General features: G+C 43.3%; 1 protein-coding gene across 3 annotated transcripts; it reads left to right on the plus strand.

Moving 5' to 3' along the window:
* The first annotated feature begins 824 nt into the window (after nucleotides 1–824).
* On the plus strand, nucleotides 825–16,762 carry RP9 (RP9 pre-mRNA splicing factor). Of its 3 annotated transcripts, none has more exons than XM_082662408.1 (6): nucleotides 825–1,008; nucleotides 8,755–8,785; nucleotides 10,158–10,287; nucleotides 13,213–13,304; nucleotides 15,218–15,279; nucleotides 16,150–16,762. In XM_082662408.1, exons 1-6 carry the CDS (start codon nucleotides 857–859, stop codon nucleotides 16,346–16,348), a joined length of 666 nt encoding a protein of 221 aa, XP_082518534.1. In that variant the 5' UTR covers nucleotides 825–856; the 3' UTR covers nucleotides 16,349–16,762. The 3 variants fall into 3 exon arrangements, with proteins under 3 accessions (XP_082518534.1, XP_082518536.1, XP_082518535.1); XM_082662410.1 differs by having other exon boundaries at nucleotides 875–1,008; nucleotides 8,682–8,785; XM_082662409.1 differs by having other exon boundaries at nucleotides 995–1,110.
* Nucleotides 16,763–18,114: the final 1,352 nt, after the last annotated feature.

The raw sequence follows: 18,114 nt of genomic DNA on the forward strand, positions 1-18,114 counted from the left end.
GAAAAAATTATATATCAGATACAGTTTCAAAGCACAACCTAGTTAAGCACCTTACACTTTTGCATCCTGGCTCCATGACCTACTAGTTCTGTTTCCTTGGGCATGTCAGTTAACTCTCGGGCCTCATTATCTGTAAAATAAGGATAGTACACATGGGTATTACGTACAGCACTTATTACGATTTTAAAAATTAAATCAACTCCTATTAAGGGCTTAGCTCAATGACCGCATAAAAAGTACACAGTGTATATTAGCTTTTCTTTTCCATAACCCAAACCTTATCTGAATACAGTATACTACACTGACTATACATACCATGGATCACATGTTCTGGAAAATTGGAGAATTTCTGTGGAAGCCTTGCTTTCTTCCAAAACTAGATGAATCCTACTAACATGTAACGAGCAGCTCCTGTACGCCTAGACACTGGGGGAATACGAAAATTACTTGCACAGGTTTCCCGGCCTTCAGGGACGAAGATCTCGAGGGGAGGCGTCCGACCCGGAGAGGGGCCCAGCCACGCGCAGAACTGGCTCAGGGTCCCGACAGAGCGTCCTCAGCACCGAGACTCCTGGCCGCCGCCAGGGAGCGCGCTCCGGCCTCCGGCACCAGCCGACCCGACTTGCAGGACCCGGCGCTCCGATCAACAACTTGAGGCCGCGCTGGCCTTTCGGCGGCACGGTGCAGGCGGCCGCGGAGGGGACACCCGGCTCGGCCCGGCGGGACGCGGATCGGCAGCGGGAGGGGGCGCTGCGGGGCTAGGCGTGCGCAGCGCAGAGGAAGTACCGTCTTCGCCGCGCCGGCCGCCTCAGCCGCGCCGCACGGGGCCGCTTCAGCCGCGCCGCGCGGGGCCGCGATGTCGTCCCGACCCGGGCGCGACGACGCGGGGGCAGGGGGCGCACGGCGGCCGCGGGAGCCTCCGGAGCAAGAGCTGCAGCGCCGCCGGGAACAGAGGCGGCGGCGGCACGACGCGCAGCAGCTGCAGCAGCTCAAGCACCTGGAGTCCTTGTGAGTCCGTCACGCCCGCCCCCGACTAATACGAGGAATGGGGTCGGGGCCCGCGGTCGCGCGGCGGAGCCCGCCCGGCGTTGGAGACCTGCGAGTGGGCAGGTGGGCCCGTCCCCAGCGAGCCGGGTGCGGGTTTTGATCCCGGGCTGCGGGACGCTGGACTCTCAGCCTTTGGAGGAAGAGGGGGAGGCTCCATCCCCAGGGTCGTCCCGGGCGCGCGAGGCGGCGGCGGGCGGGCGCTTCTCCGCCGGAAACGACGGTTTTATTCCTCGTGCGGCGACGTCGGTGTCGGTCAGGATTTGAGTACAGGAGAAGTGCGGCTGCGCCCTTGGGTCCTTTCCCATTTCTCAGTTCAAGGGGCTCGCTCTGAACTGGGTAAAATCCCCATTCTTTTTATCTAGTGCTGTTAGCTAGGGAGGAAAAAGCCCAGTCCCGTAACGTGAGTGCGCGCTGAGGAAGGGAAGAAAAAACGTGGGGTGAGGGCCTGGTCCCTGACTCTTCGGGAGGAGCTGTCAGGTAGAAGAGAGCGTGGACTTCTCTCTCGTCCCCAGGATTTTTTTTACCAGGGTTAAGGGTGGAAGCTACAAAGAGGCCAGTTCCAGCTCAACAAGAAAAATTAGGACCAGAGTCATAGATTCTTGCTGGTCAGCGTGGCCTGACCTAGGAGGCACTGTACTCCCCCAGCTACCCGGGAGAGAGTCCAGATAACCCCTGGGAGAAGGGTTGGTTGTAAAGGAGATTTAAACATCAGGTGGAAGGTTGGATTAATGACCCTTGCGGTTCTTTTCTGTGTTTCTGTCGTTCTGTAATCAGCTTTAGAAGTCTGACTTTACTAAGTTTGGTGTTCACTGAGTTATCTGAATTATTTGTTTTAGGCGCTTCCCATTACCTACCTTCTCATGATTGCTGAGACAGCATGAAAAGTCCTTAAAGGGTTAATCCTTCATTATTAACCGCTGGGAGCTTTGGCACAAAATGCATACTTCCTCGTAGCCTGGCCTGCTCTTTTCAGCGTGGCTCTTGAGCTGAATTTCATTTCAGTGGGCAGTGGTTGTGGATTGCTGGCATCCACGGTCCTGGCCCCTTCAGGGCACTCTGGGAGGCTCTTTGTTGCCTGTGCAAGGCCGATGTTGAACAGTGTTCCCTAGGATAAGTTCCGGCAGGGCTCAGCCGCCCTACCCCACCCCCTAGCCCTCAGTATCCTAACTGTAGGATGCCACATAGTTGTTAATACTCTACATTTATTTTGTAGCTCAGAGCGCACTCACAGACATCCTTTTATAACCTCCTTTTGCACATGAGAAAATGCAGGTTCAGCAGTTAAGTAACCTAATAAAGCACACACGGAACTGTAAACTAACAAAACTAAAGAGAAACCGGGGTGTCTGATTCTCAGACCAGTGGGATTTTTCAGTTCAGAGATTTTAAAAGTTCTGGGCTGTTGACATATTTATAGTTTGGCTAGTTCAGAGGCTTCTTTCCTTTTAAATGGAAGTCTGTATTTCCAGAATAATACTTTAACGTAGTTTAAACATTAAATAGTATGAAAAGTCTAATTTCAAAAAATAGTGGTTTGTATCTCTACTCACACTCCCTGTACCTTTCCCTCCAACCAAGGCTTCAATGGGGAAACTTAATTTTTTCTCTGGGATTTAACTATTTCTGAATTATATGCTTTTACTGCTTTTTTTCGATTGAATAGTAAATGTTACCTATTAAGCTCATGTTATAGTAGATGAGGGTTTAGTTCTCTTTCCCTTCCTTTCTTGTCTCCAGCCTTGTATCCCCTCTCAGGATTTCTGTGTGGCTTCTAACCTTTTTTTATTTCTTTAATTGTCATTTTAAGAGAGTCTGGGAAAGGAAGACAGGTAAGTAAGTTGGTCAACCAGGCATGTTAAGTTCCACTGTGGTTTTTTACAAGTGGAATTCAAATCCTTTTGCCACCTGGTATGCCCTCTTTAGTTACCCTCACACTCCTCTGGTCATTTTCTTACACCTGACCTTAATTTTTCTTACTCTTACCATACCTGCCAGGCCCCCAAAGGCATCTGAGTCTTCCACACATGCTCCTGTCCATTTTCCAGCTCTGTCACTCAAGTGCTCCTGGGCTACTGGGCATAACAGAACGGACATTTTGAGTATATGTGGAGTTTCATCTCTGCCTTCCAGCCCCCATAGGGCCAGGCTACAGGAACAACTGGGATGGAGTATGCTTACGTGAAGGACTCTTCCAAAAGAAATCCTACCCCAACACTCAAATACACAAAGAGTATTATTAAGTACTTGGCAAAATAAAGATTTTTTTGTCCCATGCCTATTTAGGAGATAATCTCTTATCAAAATTTATCTTAATTTAGTCTTCATACTGCCCAGGGCAACCTGTCACAATCTGAATGATATAATGGCAAGGATTTACAGATGGCACAAAATAATGGGCCTCCACTAACTTTCTTTAATTTTGAGAATTTATTACAAAGATAATGCACACTTCTCAGCTGTCACAGCACAGAAGCCAAGCTACTCAGTAAACACACTCCGATTCTCATTTCCAAATCTGTTATTTTCAATAGTTAAATATTACCTTAATCTTTGAGAAATATCTTTTTAACATGCTACCTAAACTAATGAATTGTTTAGCCCTAGGAAAAAAATCAACCACATTCCTTTACACTTGTGGAAACAGTTCTAAAATGGACTTTTTTAGGGAAGTCCATTGCTAATAATAAGAGATTTCAAAATGTGCAGTTCCAGGGGCTTCCCTGGTGGCGCAGTGGTTGAGAACCCGCCTGCCAATACAGGGGACACGGGTTCGAGCCCTGGTCTGGGAAGATCCCACATGCTGCGGAGCAACTGGGCCCGTGAGCCACAACTACTGAGCCTACGCGTCTGGAGCCTGTGCTCCACAACAAGATAGGCTGCAACAGTGAGAGGCCCGTGCACCGCGATGAAGAGTGGCCCCCACTTGCCGCAACTAGAGAAAGCCCTTGCACAGAAACAAAGACCCAACACAGCCAAAATATAAAAATAAATTAAAAAATAAAAAAGAAATGTTCAGTTCCGTCACATTTTTTTTCTATCTAGGCAAAAACATTTACATATTTTTGAGGCATATAGATAGTTTGACCATGTTATTTATACAACTCCTATGGCAAAAATAAATTATTGTCGGATTACTGGATATTTACATAGACTTTACCACCTCCCTTCCAAACTCCCTTAAGTCCCAATGCCTAAGACATAGCATTAATGTTTCTAATGAAGGGCTGCTGATGGACCGTATCACCTGCCCAATTTATGCAAATTTCCATTATTCCTCCTAAAAGAGGCCTAGGCCTATGACATGCGACAGCTTTCCATTGGAAAATATTTAAGAATTTGCTTTGGAAATACCATACCTAAAAAGCTTTGTACTGTATCTAAAAGGCTAATTCTACTTATACCCAGTTGTTTATTGTGTAATCTTCAGGGAGTAAATCTTAGAAAGGCCCTGGATTAGTGACAGTGAGGGTGAGGATGGACACTAGACGCCTCCATCATAATCCTTATTTGGAAGAGTGCAGAGATGTTTGCAAGTCCAGGTTGGTACCTGCTATAAATTGGAGGTTTCCACAACCCCCTCCTCTAGTTTGGTTAATTTGCTAGAGCAGCTCATAGAACTCAGGAAAATGTTTTACTAACTGGATTACTGGTTTATTATAAAAGGTTATAACTCAGGAACAGCCAGATGGAAGAGATACATAGGGTAAGGTATGTGAGAAGCTCTGTAGAGTTTCCATGCCCTCTCCAGGTATGCCGCGCCTTCACGTGTTCACCAACCCTGAAGCTGTCTTAATGCCATCCTTTTGGGTATTTATAGAGGTTTCATTATAGGGGCTTGATTGATTCATCATTGGCCATTAGTGATTAATTCAGCCTTCCTGGAGGTGGGGCTGAAAGTTCCAGTCCTCTAATCACATGGTGATTTGCTGAGCCTCAGAGGAGGTAGGGATAGATTTGCTGAACCCTGATCTACCACCTCTGCACCTCTGATATACCTCACTGCACCCCACAGGCCTGCAAGTCTTATAACTGCCCAGCCACAAGACCAAAGAAAGAGCCTGGAGATAGCAACAGAGACACTGAAGGTTTCTTGCATAGGGGATCTTATAAGACTGAAGCAAAGTCCTGGAGCAGCACCCCACTGTGTACAGCAGACAGCAGTCAGGACACAGACAGCAGTCTTTGCTTGGGGGGTGGGGAGGTTTACCAGTTACAGTGGGGATTGACATCAGGTTGGCTCATCAGTTACCAGGGAAACCAGCAGAGAGGTGTGTCCCTCACAGCCCCTCAGGTTATCAGCTGTCACAGGGCAGAGGTTTTCACTTTGATAAACTATCCTAATGGAGCTGTTAGCTGGGGCGGGGCAAGCACAGAGGCAGTTATTGAATAAGTTCTGTGATTAAGAGGGAAGGTCAGTCATGCAGGAAGGTGTAGGTGAAGCGCAGGGACTGATCAAATAGGGGATATAAAGAGAGCCAAAGAACAGCCATCTTAGGTGACATGATCCTATACCAGCTCACCTGCACGGGGAAAAGGCAGTGATCCCTGGAGCTAGATGTTGAAGAGTCGCATGGCCTAGAAAGGTAGTAAACCCGGCTGGGGATGATGTCTGTAGAAAGTCCACTGCCAGGTCTATGCCCACCTCCTCTTAGGAGCAGCTGGTAAATCCCCGTAAAGCTGCAGATCTGTAAAAAGATGTGAGGGTTGGCGAGGCCTCTCTCTTGGGTCCCGATCTTGGCCTTTATGGTGCTAGTGCCTAATCTTGAGCTGCCTCATGAGGCTACTAAGAGCACTAACTTTTCTTCAACAGAAGAGGCAGAAGCCAGCATTGTGGAGTGCCTTTCACATGTTTGCTGTGAACTATTTACCCATGAGGAAATTGAGGCTCTGGGGGTTTAAGTAACTTGCACAAGGTAGACAGCAGTGAGAGTGGATCACAATTCAAAGTAAAATTTTTTTACTTGCAAAGCCCATTCACACTGATTTAGAACTGGAAAACATTCTGGCTGGGATATAGGGTTCTCTGCTCCAAAAAAACAAAACATCTCCTTTATCAAGACAGTTCTAAAGAATGTCTAAAGAGAAAAATGATACAATTTGTTAACGAGTTTGATGTCCTTAATTCAAGGGAAAACAATCCATGGACTGAGAAGTACAGCACTTCACATGCAGTGGAACACTATTCCCAGGGATTTTGGACAAGAGCGGGTTTTATGGGGCCTCAGGTGAGGCAGTTTGGAAATAGGGCACGATTGGCTAGAGGGTCAGGGATTTCCTTATCAGACTAGCACATCGTCTTATCTAGGGTCAGATAAGCTAAATTAAGCTGAGGTGGAGGATGTGACTGGGGTATTCCAGATTTCCTTGACAGTGAGGCATTTCCCATTAGTTCAGGCTGACTTCGGTTTAGATTTGTGACATGAGCTGGGTCACTGGGGAGGCCTCCACTCTGGGGGTCCCAAGCTACAAAGTACCTTTGTCAAGAATTACATGGGTGTTTCTGAGAGGAGTTTCAACTTTATGGCTTTTCTAGATTTCATTTAGGAGTACCCTTATCCCCTTAGTTCTCCCTTCTGGTACTTAGCACTAAGCCTGGCATGATTATTGTTGACTGGTTACTTCTGCAAGGAGTAAGTTTTTAAGTTGAACCTTCAATATCGCCTGAAAATTAAGTTTAGTTTCTCCTAATATACCTGTTCTTTTTTGGTAGGTGGAAATAGCAAGTTGGTTAGAGCAAGAGTGAGGATTTAATTACTGAAACAATTAGAGAAATAACATTGAAATTTTAAAACAAAAATGCAGCCTGTATAACTCTATAGCAGAAATGAGCTCCTATTAGCATATTTTGGGCCTTTTTTCTTTTTTTCCTACGTCCCAAGTAACCTTTGGTTTATCTCTCAGACCTTTATTAGCCTGGGCTTATACCAACATAGGTGTAAGGAAGATGACATTAATTTCATTTTTCTTTTGTAACTAAAAAACATTGAGGCAGTGTATTTGCATGTAAATAAATATAAGTGAAAAATAAAGCTCCCTCCCTCAGGTATCCTATATATATATAATCTCCCTTTTCCCATACACACAAATAGAACCATACCAAGCACACTGTCCTATACACTACTGCTTTCTTTCTTTTAACTTAAACAATTTTTGACTAGTTTGGGGATAATTAGTATCTATTTGACTATTAGATAAATGATTAACCATTTTAGAATTTATTATTTTCACTGTACAAAATTCAAAAAATTAATCATCTCTGAACTCACCTTCTGTGTGTAGCAACTTTGGGAATCCCCCATTTCCAAGTTATTGGAGCCAAGATACAGTTTTAAACCAGCCACAGCATCCTGATGCCCTCTCTCAGTAAAATTTCGTTATAGAGGCATTGAAAAGACCTCAGATGTTCAGTTGTTCTGCCTCTTTTTCCAACTACTTTCTTTTGGCTGCATCATGTGACATGAGGGATCTTAGTTCCCAAACCAGCGATTGAACCCGTGCCCCTGCATTGGGAGGACAGAGTCTTAACCACTGGACCACCAGGGAAGTCCCTCCAACTACTTTTCTTTAAGAAGGGGGTTGTGTCAATTAGGCACTCATTTAAAAGCCAGACACCCATGCTATGTGCTGCATAGCCTGCAATGTGTCAGTACTTGAAACTGAACATAATTACACCTGAAAGTAATACAGTGTTATATGTCAATTATATCTCAATTTTTAAATTTTAAAACTGATTTGTTTAAAATGAACCCTAGCATTGGATGCTGCTTTTCTAGATTTGGCATCCATCAGCCTTTTCCAGAAGTTCCAGCGGAGTGATGAGAAGTGGAAATGAGTTGGGAGCACAGGCATGATTTGTATCCTCAGGACCCTGGGGGTCTGAGAGCTCTCTCTGTTGGTGGAAGGGGAAGTACATTTGCACACTATCAGTCACCTGCCTCTCTAGCGGTAGTTCTTCATTGAGTGCCAGCCTGTCGTCCAGGCACCAAGCAGGAGTCCTGCATCCCTGAGTCCCAGGAGGTCAGTAGGGACATAAAGGGCAGTCAGAGAGCTGCGCAGCAGATGGCAGCCCAGCAGCCCACTCTGCAAACAGGATAGGCCAGTGGGGAGGATCTTGAATCCGGAGCTTTTGGGGCTGGGGGAGGGGGAGGGGGAAGGCGAGGTGGGAGGGGGAGCCTCTGGGACAGATCACCCTCCCCTCCTTCCCCTACAACAGGCCCTTCCCTCAGGCTTTGCTCCCTCCCCTCTGCACAGCCCCCACCCTTGTCAGAACAGATCACTCACACACCCCCACCCCCATGAGCCTCTCAGTGTTATGGAAGCTGGAAGTTATGGTAGGTAAATCAACCAACAACTGTAATGACAGGCTGGAACCATAATTCGTTCAAGGCTCTTGTTACCTCACATTTTCCCTGCAATCTCTTGCTTTCCCTTCTTCCAAAAATAAAATCATTGTCCTAAGACACCAAGTTAGTTATTATTTTGGTGAATTTAAGTGCTATATCCCAGCAGGATATGGTATAGCATCAGTTTATTTATATAAGACCTCTGACTGCTAGGCATATTTTATTAACTATGTTAATTATAATATGGTTTTAAGTTCTTACTAAAAATATCCTTTTTATTTTGGTCTGCAGTTGCCTTTTGCTGATTGAGATGTGTTACATTCCTATGAACATGGCTCATGACTGGTGTTTTCTTCCTTTCTAGTTATGAAAAACCTCCTCCTGGACTTATCAAGGTCAGTGTGAAGTTTGTACTTTTGGTTTTTCTCTGAGACAGATTTGACTCAGTGCTCAGACTCAGTCACTTACGAAAAACAGCTGCATAAGGTTTGAACCTCCTTTTATGATAGTTCTGTGTCTTCCCTGCAGATGGCAGTCGGTTCATGCACTTTGGGCTTTGTCACAGCCTGTGCCTTTGCAGAAATTTAATCAGCCTTGTGTCTGTCCCCTAAGAAACCACTGCAGGCCCCCCGAGTGTTCCTCAGCGCTCACTCCCATTCTTTCTGTCTCACTTGTGACTGCATCTCCTCAAAGCTCTCCTGCCCCATGTTCCTTCTCTGACCCCCCCGCCCCCGGTGCTGATTTCTTGAATGTCATCAGCTCAGAGAACACTGGACTCTGAGGAGACGTGAAGCTCATCCAGTCCAGCCGTACCTGTTGCAGGAGTCCCTCCTCCAGCACCCTGGCCACAGTGTCAGTGTCTTTCTGCAGGAGCGAGACTTAGAGGACTTAAGGCCAAAGTAACCTTTTCTTTTTGGTAACTTTCAACTTAAAAAAAAGATTTTTAGAAAACATTCTTCCATTATAAATTTAATATTCGTGGAAACTTGAAAAAATTATTAGGTAAGGGCTTCCCTGGTGGCGCAATGGTTGAGAGTCCACCTGCCGATGCAGGGGACACGGGTTCGTGCCCCAGTCCGGGAAGACCTCACATGCTGCGGAGAGGCTGGGCCCGTGAGCCATGGCCGCTGAGCCTGCGCATCCGGAGCCTGTGCTCCACAACGGGAGGGGCCACAACAGTGAGGCCCACGTACCGCAAAAAAAAAAAAAAAAAAAAAAAAAAATCATAAGGTAAAAAAACAGCACCTTAATTATATAGTGCAGTTATTTGGTAATGAAAATACATCTCACTAATACGGCATGTGTGAGATTATAAAACATGACAGTGGCCTTCAAGGTCTAATAATCTATTTTACTCTAACACATTGTTCTTATTATTCCAGGAAACCTTACTTGTTTAACTCTATATTCTGCCTCATTCCACAAAGCTTTTAAGTTAGCAGAAAACCTTTTGTGATCTTAGAATCTAATTTTTGTGATCTAGAATCAATTTGGAGCTCACAGATCAATCCTATGTAAACACTAGTAACTCTTCTCTAAGAACAGCCACTTTGTTTTCATGGTATAGCTAGCTCTTCTAGTATAGTTACTTCCGTTTTTTCTGTCAGTTATGATTTGTCTTTCTTTCTAGCTCTTCAGAGGGTAACTTATGATGACATTGGGATCTCCAGCCCATAAGAAAGCCAGGCAGGGCTGTGTTCTCAGACAGGTGGGAGAGAGTTCCGGTGCTTTTTTTGCCGCACAGCTTACACACTGTTTCCTTTTCAGGAAGATGAGACTAAGCCAGAAGACTGTATACCAGATGTCCCAGGCAATGAACATGCCAGGGAATTTCTGGCCCACGCACCAACCAAAGGACTTTGGATGCCACTGGGGAAAGAAGTCAAAGTCATGCAGTGTGAGTGTGGAAGGGTTTCAAGTAACACCCTCAATACATGCAAGTTATAGACCACTGTTTACAAACAAGTTCACTTCTTTTAATTCATTCTCACCACAGCCCTGCTAAAGTCAGGGCATGATCTCTGTGCTATAGATGAGGAAGCCGCCTTGCATATGTTATTAAGTGTTCTGTGGTAAGAGGCAGTGCAGTGCCTAGACTCCAGGGCTTCTGGCTGTAAGGAAAATGGTCTTCCACAGGGCCGTAGCTACCTGCGGAGTATACGCTTCAGTAATATTCCTGTAACAGAAAGGATATTCCATGTAGAAATGCCATGGGGGACAAGGGATGCATTGGAGGGTGGTCCCTTGGGTCTTACCTCAGTCAGTCATCCTCATCAGAGGTGTTGAGGTTTTATCCAGGTAACCTGAGAGGAGCTCTGGGCCACAGAGGATGGGTCTGGAACAGGTAGAGCTCTGTGTGCACACCCTCCACCGCACCAGAGCAGCAGCATCTTCATCCAGCGTAAGACGGCATTTGAAGAAAGGATACGGCTGCCTTTAAAGACATTTTTTTGTACAAAGATTCTTCACGCACATAATTAATATATCGGTTCTCAGCCCCTTTCCTTCATTCCCCTCACCTAAAAGGCGACCACCTCAACCTCTTTTAGGAAGGTTGTTTTGAAGTTTATCCCTATGTATCTATAAAGGTTTTTGGGGGGTTTTTAATTAATTAATTAATTTGGCTGTGTTGGGTCTTCGTTGCTGCACACGGGCTTTCTTTAGTTGCGGCGAGCGGGGGCTACTCTTGATTGCAGTGCGCGGGCCTCTCACTGCAGTGGCCTCTTTTGTTGCAGAGCATGGGCTGTAGGCACGCGGGCTCAGTAGTTGTGGCTCACAGGCTCCAGAGCGCAGGCTCAGTAGTTGTGGCACACAGGCTTAGTTGCTCCGTGGCACGTGGGATCTTCCCAGACCTGGGCCCGAACCCATGTCCCGTGCATTGGCAGGCGGATTCTTAACCACTGCGCCACCAGGGAAGTCCCTATCCCTGTGTATCTAGATAACAGGATTACATTCCTGCCCCTTGATTTTTCAGGTTTCTTCATTATCTGTTGACTTCTTCCTATAGAAGACAAGAATTCAGCTCTTTTTTTCTTCCTCCATCCCATCTCATACACATACCCTTCATATATCTCATTGTCCCAGTAATAGTTATATCATAAATTTAGTTAAGTAAACCCTTTGTGTTTATTATTTTCAGAGTTGAATCCCATATTAAACTGATTACATTTCTTTCTTTTTTCTTTTTTTCTTTTTTTTTAAAATTATGGTTAAAAACCGCTCCTCTCTGTGATAGGGTAGTTAGTTGTGCTTCACTTACCATTTTACAGTTCTTTTCTTTTTTTTTTTTTTTTTTTGCGGTATGCGGGCCCCTCACTGTTGTGGCCTCTCCCGTTGCGGAGCACAGGCTCCGGACGCGCAGGCTCAGCGGCCATGGCTCACGGGCCCAGCCGCTCCGTGGCATGTGGGATCTTCCCGGACCGGGGTCCGAACCTGTGTACCCTGCATCAGCAGGCAGACTCTCAACCACTGCGTCACCAGGGAAGCCCCAGTTCTTTTCATTGACTTGCAAATTAAAAGTGTTTAGTCTGGACCAGAACCAGTTTTACATGAAGTTAATGAAGCTTAACCTTTAGGTTCCCTTGTACCTTCCAAAGGTCTTTGGAGTCCCACCAGTGTAGTCATATGGTTCTTTCTTTCTATAAAAATTTGCCTAAAGAGCCCTTCCTCTCCTTAATTTATGTAAGCGTCAGACTCCACAGAACTTGGATCCATCCCAGATGGAAAAACACATGCACACATAACCCCGTATTCATTGATTTCCATGATCCTAGTGTTATCTAGAGCAGAGCTTCTCAAACTTAGGGTGGGCTTGAGATTCTGTATTTCTGACAAGCTCCCAGGTGATGCTAATCTTGCTGGTCTGTACCGTTGACCACACTTTGAGTAACAAGGATCACCTTTCCTTTAACAAAGAGTTTTGATCACAGATGGTATGGATCCTTCTTGATACCCACACATCAATCCGTGGCATTTAAAATCCCCCCCTTTTTATCATAAAGACAGACATGTGTTTGAAGCGGTCTGCATTTGCATTAAGAGTGCATTCCTTCTTCCCCAGGTGGAAATAGTGGGGAGATAAGGACAGGGGCAGGTCAGAGAATCCCTAAACTTCATTTTTTCCCAATGGTTTCCTACTACCAACTCTCAAATAAAAATATAAAGGGGAAAACATTATTTCCCTGTCACTACATATTTTCAGTAGCTACCAGCGTGGAGCAAATTGGGCTGATCTTACCTATAATCCCTCTTCCTGCTTCCTGACCTCCTTGGTTGGAGTTGCTTGATGCCTGTATAGTTTACTAGGTCTGCTGTAACTAAGTACCACAAACTGTATGACTTAAACGAGAAACTTATTGTCTCACAGTTCCGGAGGCTAAAAGTCCAAAGTCAGGGTGTCCTCCTGAGGGCTGTGAGGGAAGGATGTATTCCAGGCCTCTCTAAAAACCCTGTCTCCCAGTAAGGTCACATTCTGAGGTACTAGGGGTTAGGACAATTCAATACAGTGGGGAAGCAGACGGGATGACACAATTCAACCTGTAACACAGTTAAAAAACAAAAAAATCACACTTTGCTTTTTGCATGGGATTGTTTAGTAAGTACTTGGTTCATTTCTAAACCTCTACGATTAAAGGATACTTGAGGAAGTAATTAGTTTCCCTCTCTTTTCTGGGATCTTACATGGCTCATCCATTAATTATATTTGCTTTTAAAATTGGAATCTAATGAAGAATATCTTTAATATGATCTACTGATACCTTTATCTTGATTGAGTAAAAATGCATTATCTTACAGAAATATATCCCTTTTTCTTTGTTTTCAGGTTGGCGTTGTAAACGGTATGGTCACCGAACGGGCGACAAAGAATGCCCTTTCTTTATCAAAGGCAACCAAAAGTTAGAACAGTTCAGAGTAGTAAGTAAAACCCCAGAGTGTCAATTTACGTTTACTGGAGATGATGAATGTTGGTGAATCAGGCAGTCACCACTGAACTGGAGGTTCACATAAAATACATTCCGAAAGCCTTTAACCCAAAGTATCTGGTGTTAACTACATCTCTGTTAAATCGAATTTGTGTGAAAGATTAGTTCATTAACAAAAAAATGCGTATTAAAATGTTATTTGCTTTTGTCTTGGGAACAGTGCTTCTTTTTCTGAAGCAGGCATTTTTATCAATTCAGTTAGTTTTTTTTCTTTTTTTTTTTTTGGCATGCAGCTTGTGGGATCTTAGTTCCCTGACCAGGGATCAAACCTGGGCCCTCAGGAGTGAGAGCGCAGAGTCCTAACCACTGGACTGCCAGGGAATTCCCCAGTCAGTCTTTTTTTACTTATGTAAAAAACTCATATTTCATAAATAAAATCAGGGTTCTAGTTTCCCAGTCTTTGTCTAAAGTCTGTATATTTTTCTACCATAAACTGGAAGTGTGTGTATAAACGATGTACCCTCTTTAGATGGCAGTAAAATCAATCTATCATTTCATCACTTTAACAAAGTCACCTCCCAGGGTTAACTCACCATTCAGTAACTGTTTTGGTCAATTTAACTATGCTATTACTGGATATATTGGGATTATCAGCATATCAAACAGGGGTATATAAACATTCTCCAAGGATTTTAAGATATTTAAAATACTGGGTTTTCATTTTACTAATTTACAGAAAATATTCTGGATAAATCACTGCTACCTGGAATGTCAACTTTTACAGTGCCTGTAATAGATAATTTAATGATAAATCTCAAAAACTGAAACATATTCATATTTTTAAAATTTAGGAACCTAAATTCTAAGAATTGATCTAAGGATATAACAACATCAGTATGCACAAATTATTATGAATGTATAAGGATAACTTTCAGAATTATTTATATGATTAGAAAATAGAAACTGAAGAAAAATAGGAAACAACTGCAGTGTCCAATATACAACATAAGTTACCACAACATATAAATCATATAGCTTTTAAGAATTATGTTTTAAAAGAATATGTAATGTCATAGGAAGATAATCATGAAAGCATAAGTGAAAAAGAGAATAGGGTTGTATATATAACATGATTATAATCTTCTGTAAATTATGAATAATGACTGGAAGAACCACACTAAAATATTAACAGTGGATATCCCGGCTGGTAAAATAATAGATATTATTAACTTTATGTTTTCTTTGATATGTAAAAATTTTATAATAAACATACTTTTAAAGATAATTCACATGCCATAAAATTCATTCTGTGTATTCATATTTTTAAGTAATTTAAGTAGCTTTTAATTATACAAATATCATAAGAATAAATTTGCCTTATTTTAACAAAATGGAAACATTACAGTAAGGTTTTTCACAATTGATTTTTCAAGTCCAATCTTGCCTCTCTCCCCAGAGGGAATTTGTAGTAAGTAGCTTGAATATACTTCCAGACTTCTCTTTGGTCATATCCAGTATGTTTTTGTGTACCTATAAATGAATCATTCTTACGCATCATTTCCAAATCACCTGTTTTGCTTAATAATATCTCTTGATCATCTTTCCACATAGAACAAATAGAATTACCTCAAGATTTTTAACCTTGAGTGGTATTTAATAATGATTTTGCCATGGTTTATTTCCTTATAAAGGCTATGTAAATTATACCCTGTATTTGTATAACTGGAAAATCTTTTTTATAGCCTCCAGGAGTTTGAAATGATGGTAACCCTTAGGAAGGATTAGAACGTATTAAATATAAAATCATACCACACAGGAGGGGAAAAAATTAGTTTCAGTGAAAGAGGGATTTAATTTAACAGTCTATGAAGCCTAACCTAACCATAACCTTCTCTAACCCTCAAGGCACATGAAGATCCCATGTACGACATCATTCGAGAGAATAAAAGACATGAAAAGGATGTAAGGTGAGATTGTCCAGATGATAACAATATCCTCTTAAAGTTTGAAATTATATAGTTAGAACCTTTATAAATTAAAAATTTTTTGATTCCAGTATTAGAGGAGTGGTTTTAGTAAATATGGTACTTTAATTGCAAAATACTTGGAAGACAGGAATAGTCCCTGAAAAAGCCAGTGTGTGGGGAATGAGCAGGCCAGCCTGTTCTACTTGGGTTAACTTAAAGCAATGGGCTTGGCCCAGCCCACTCATGTCACTGATAGTTGACGTTGGCAACTGTAATTTATCTTCTCTAGATCTTCTTTAAAGATCTGAGCTTTTGTTAAAAATTCCTAGACAGGGTTAAAGACAGGGTGAAAAAACAAGAGGACTTTTTTTGGGGTTTGGGGGGTATTTTTTCAAATTGGTGACACTGAACTATAATTATATATAATTATTATATATAATATATATACATAACATATATTCTTCTTCAGATTCTCTTCCCTTACAGGTTATTACAAAATATTGAGTATAGTTCCCTGTGCTGAATTATAATTGTTGAGGAGGTAGATTACTTAGTATGAACTTGAACAGTGGGGGAATGATTTAGGAAAGTATCCATCTGTTAGAAGTTATAATAGTAAGGACTATGGAAACATACAGAAACATTTAGGACAGTGAAAAGAATACAAAATAGCTTGTACACTGGTTACAGTCATGTAAAATAGGCAGGGGTGTAGACAAGAATGGGGAAAACATGCAAAAATAAGTACTGTCTTTAATGAGGTGATGCTTTGTGACATTTTTCACCCTCACTACTGTTCTTATATTTTTATCTAAAAGAATTTTTTAAGTTACATTGAATGTATTTCTTTGGTCAATCTTATGTGTTTAGGATACAACAGTTAAAACAGTTACTGGAGGATTCAACATCAGATGAAGATGGGAGCAGCTCCAGTTCCTCAGAATGTAAAGAGAAACACAAGAAAAAGAAGAAGAAAGAGAAGCATAAGAAAAAGAAGAAAGAAAAGAAAAAGAAGAAAAAACGAAAGCATAAGTCTTCCAAGTCAAATGAGAGTTCAGACTCAGAGTGACAAGAGCTTGACTTGTTCAACATTCTCTTCTCAGAAATCAAACACCGTGGCCAAAGAGCAGAGGAATGTGGAATCAGAGAGGAATAGGAGAGAGAGACACCAAGAGAGGAGGAGATTTGGTGTCACAGGTGTGAATTCTCACCTACCTTCCAGTAAAGATGTGACCCCCAGAAGAGTGAGTTGTATCTTGCCAGGTGCTAGCTCTGGACAGCGGCTGATTTCAGGCTGGAAAGCTTTTCTCATTGTTCTTCTCCCTGCTGATCACTGTGGGTCCTGATTCCTTAGAAATGCCTCTGGCAGGGTGGCCAGACTAAGGGAATCTCTGAGGAAGCTCTTCCAGGTGCTGCCACAGCTTCCACCCTCCATGGTGGGGCTACTTAATACCCTTAGATTTCAGGCTTGACTTTCCTCTGTTGTTGAGGATAATAAAAGCTCGTTATTTATTTTTTTAATGTATTTATTTTTTATTTCTTAATGCATGCATGTATGTGCTCCAGATTTAAAAGGTACCTAAGGTTTACTTATGAAAACTCATACTACTTCCTTTCTCCCCCAGCTTACCAGTTCCTTCTCCCAATGGCTACCAATTTTACCAGTTTCTTGTGAAGTCTTCCAGGAATATTGTATACATCACAGACAAGCAGAGGGCTTTTTTTTTTTAACACAAGTGCTATACACATTCATCTGCACGTTATTTTTTTTAACTTAACAGTATAAAACTTATTTATTTATTTATTTTATTTATTTATTTTTGGCTGCATTGGGTCTTCGCTGCTGTGCGCAGGCTTTCTCTAGTTGCGGTGAGCAGGGGCTTTTCTTCGCGGGCTTCTCAGTGCAGTGGCTTCTCTTGTTGCGGAGCACGGACTCTAGGCACGCGGGCCTCAGCAGTTGTGGCACGCACCCGCGGGCTCAGTAGTTATGGCTTGCAGGCTCTAGAGCGCAGGCTCAGCAGTTGTGGCACACAGGCTTAGTTGCTCTGCGGCATGTGGGATCTCCCCAGACCAGGGCTGGAACCCGTGTCCCCTGCATTGGCAGGCAGATTCTTAACCACTGCGCCACCAGGGAAACCCTAAAACTGATTTTAATATTAAGTACATCCTGCGCTGCTGCATCAAAGGTACAGTGCGTTCATAATCACCTGAGACGATTTGTTGACTGTGGGAAGGGGTTCCTATAACAATAATGAAAAATCTTGTGTGGTTACATTGTATTTAACTTGCTTGGATCTTACTGCCTCAGTCCTAAGATTTTTCCAGAGTAATTGACTCAGAAAAAATTTTAAGACTATAGGGGAATTACTATTCAGGGTCAGCTACCCACATCCCAAAATATATCCCTCACTTCCTTCCTCTTCCTGTTGGTAAGCATGGCCCACCTGTGCTCTTCTAGCTTTGTGCCACAGCAGAAGCAGCTTACCCATCAGGGTGGTGCCTGCAGCTATGGGAGAGTAAGTCCTATGGGTTGCTGAGCCAAGTGGAGCTAGATCTTGCTCACAGGTAAGTGTCCCTACCTATCCAGCAGGTCTCTTGCTGTTTTCAGGGTCCCAGGAACTTTCTATTCCCATTTCCAAACGCTTACCCTGGGGGTTGGATTCCCCCTTCTTTAAAGAACAGCCAATCCAAGCCCAGAATGGACCCACCTCTTACTCTAATCAATAAATCCTCCTGGGGGCTTCCCTGGTGGAGCAGTAGTTGAGAGTCCGCCTGCCGATGCAGGGGACACGGGTTCGTGCCTCTGTCCGGGAAGATCCCACATGCCGCGGAGAG

This window comes from Grampus griseus (genome assembly GCF_964374135.1).
Source record: "Grampus griseus genome assembly, chromosome: 9".
Lineage (NCBI taxonomy): Eukaryota > Metazoa > Chordata > Mammalia > Artiodactyla > Delphinidae > Grampus > Grampus griseus.